This window comes from Rhea americana, unplaced genomic scaffold, assembly GCF_003343005.1.
Source record: "Rhea americana isolate MKP2758 unplaced genomic scaffold, rheAme1 scaffold_893, whole genome shotgun sequence".
NCBI lineage: Eukaryota > Metazoa > Chordata > Aves > Rheiformes > Rheidae > Rhea > Rhea americana.
This window is the reverse complement of record NW_028187081.1, coordinates 14,021-15,698: the sequence shown is the minus strand read 5'-3', so window position 1 is coordinate 15,698 and position 1,678 is coordinate 14,021. Positions and strand designations below refer to the sequence as shown.

The following is a 1,678-nucleotide window of genomic DNA, read 5'->3' as shown; positions in this document are numbered from 1 at the left end:
CTCACCCCCCTACTAATTTTAGTGATGACCTCATCCTCCGGCTCGCTGTTGCCACGGCAACCCCCCCCCCAATTTTCGGGGGCAGTTTCCCCCCTTCCCTGTGCAGCTGGGGGCAAGGGGGGGGGAGCTGCACACGTGTGCACAAACGTGTACCAGGCTTGCACATGTGTGTGCACGCTCACACCCGTGTGCCAGGCCTTGTACAACTGTGCCTGGCCTTGCACACGCGTGTGCACCCTGTCCAGGGACCCCATCTCTCCCCTACCCTACTGAGGTGCACACGCGTGTGCAAAGGGCTGCATAGGTGTGCAAGGGGGTGCGTGCACATCATAGGGGTGCAAGAGGCGTGCACATATGCCTATGGGTGCACACACACGTGCAAAGGGCAGCACGGCCGTGCAGGCATGTGTCGGGATGCACACGCGGCGGAAAGGGGCACAGAGAGCTGTGCACACGCATGCCAGGGGGTGGTGTGTGTGTGTGCAGGGGTGCACACACACATGCAGGCGGCTGCCCACGTGTGCAAGAAGCTGCACGTGCACCTAACTGGTGGGGCACCAGAATGCAGGAGTGCCCGAACAGGTGCCAGGGCGGCACACGCGTGCACACGGGGGCACACRCATGTAGAGACGCATGCAAAGGCTCGAGGGGCAGCAGACGGGTGTAAGGGCTGCACACGCATGTGTAGAGGTGCACGCACTGGTGCAAGGGGCTGCACACCAATGCACAGGGATGCACGCAGGTGTAGAGATRCCTGCACAGGCACAAGGGGTTGCACATATACGTACAAGATCTTGCACACGCATGCACTGAGATGCACACAGGTGCAGAGATGCCCACACAGGCACATGGGGATGCACACGCATGCACAGGGATGCACACGCATGTGCAGGGCTTGCACACGCATGCCCGGGGATGCACATTCATGTGCGGGGATGCATACAGGTGCAGAGATGCCCACACAGGCACACGGGGCTGCACACGCATATGCAAGGGCTTGCACACGCATGCACAGGGATGCACACGCATGCCTGGGGGTGCACGCAGGTGTAGAGATGCCCGCACAGGCGCACGGGGCTGCACACGCATATGCAAGGGCTTGCACACGCATGCCTGGGGGTGCACGCAGGTGTAGAGATGCCCGCACAGGCGCATGGGGCTGCACGGGCATGCACAGGGATGCACATGTGTGCACGGGGCTGCACACGCATGCATGGGGCTGCACACGCATGCACAGGGATGCACAGAGGTGTAGAGATGTCCGCACTGGTGCACGGAGCTGCACACGCATATGCAAAGGCTTGCACACGCATGCACAGGGATGCACACGCATGCACAGGGATGCACAGAGGTGTAGAGATGCCCGCACTGGCGCACGGCGCTGCACACGCATATGCAAAGGCGTGCACACGCATGCACAGGGATGCACACGCATGCACAGGGATGCACAGAGGTGTAGAGATGTCCGCACTGATGCACGGCGCTGCACACACCCGCACACACACACACACACACAGAGATGTGCATGTGTGCAGATGGGGGCCTTGTGTCCCCCCCATTGACACCGCTGTCCCCGCGCAGGGGGGGGCCGGCGGCGGCGGGGGGGGGTCCCCGCCATGGCCTGCCTGCACGAGACGCGGACGCCGTCGCCCTCGCTGGCGCTGGCGTCGGACGGCAC

The 1,678-nt window shown here is 63.0% G+C and overlaps 1 protein-coding gene across 1 annotated transcript in view; it reads left to right on the top strand.

Moving 5' to 3' along the window:
- Positions 1-1,616: 1,616 nt before the first annotated feature.
- LOC146584869 (mitogen-activated protein kinase kinase kinase 12-like) overlaps positions 1,617-1,678 on the top strand; it is a gene marked incomplete at its 3' end in the record, with an annotated part of 14,076 nt that continues 14,014 nt past the window's right edge. Inside the window, exon 1 of the mRNA XM_085323952.1 lies at positions 1,617-1,674. Within this exon, the coding sequence (XP_085180078.1) occupies positions 1,617-1,674 (58 nt within the window). The remainder of the gene's footprint in view (positions 1,675-1,678) is intronic.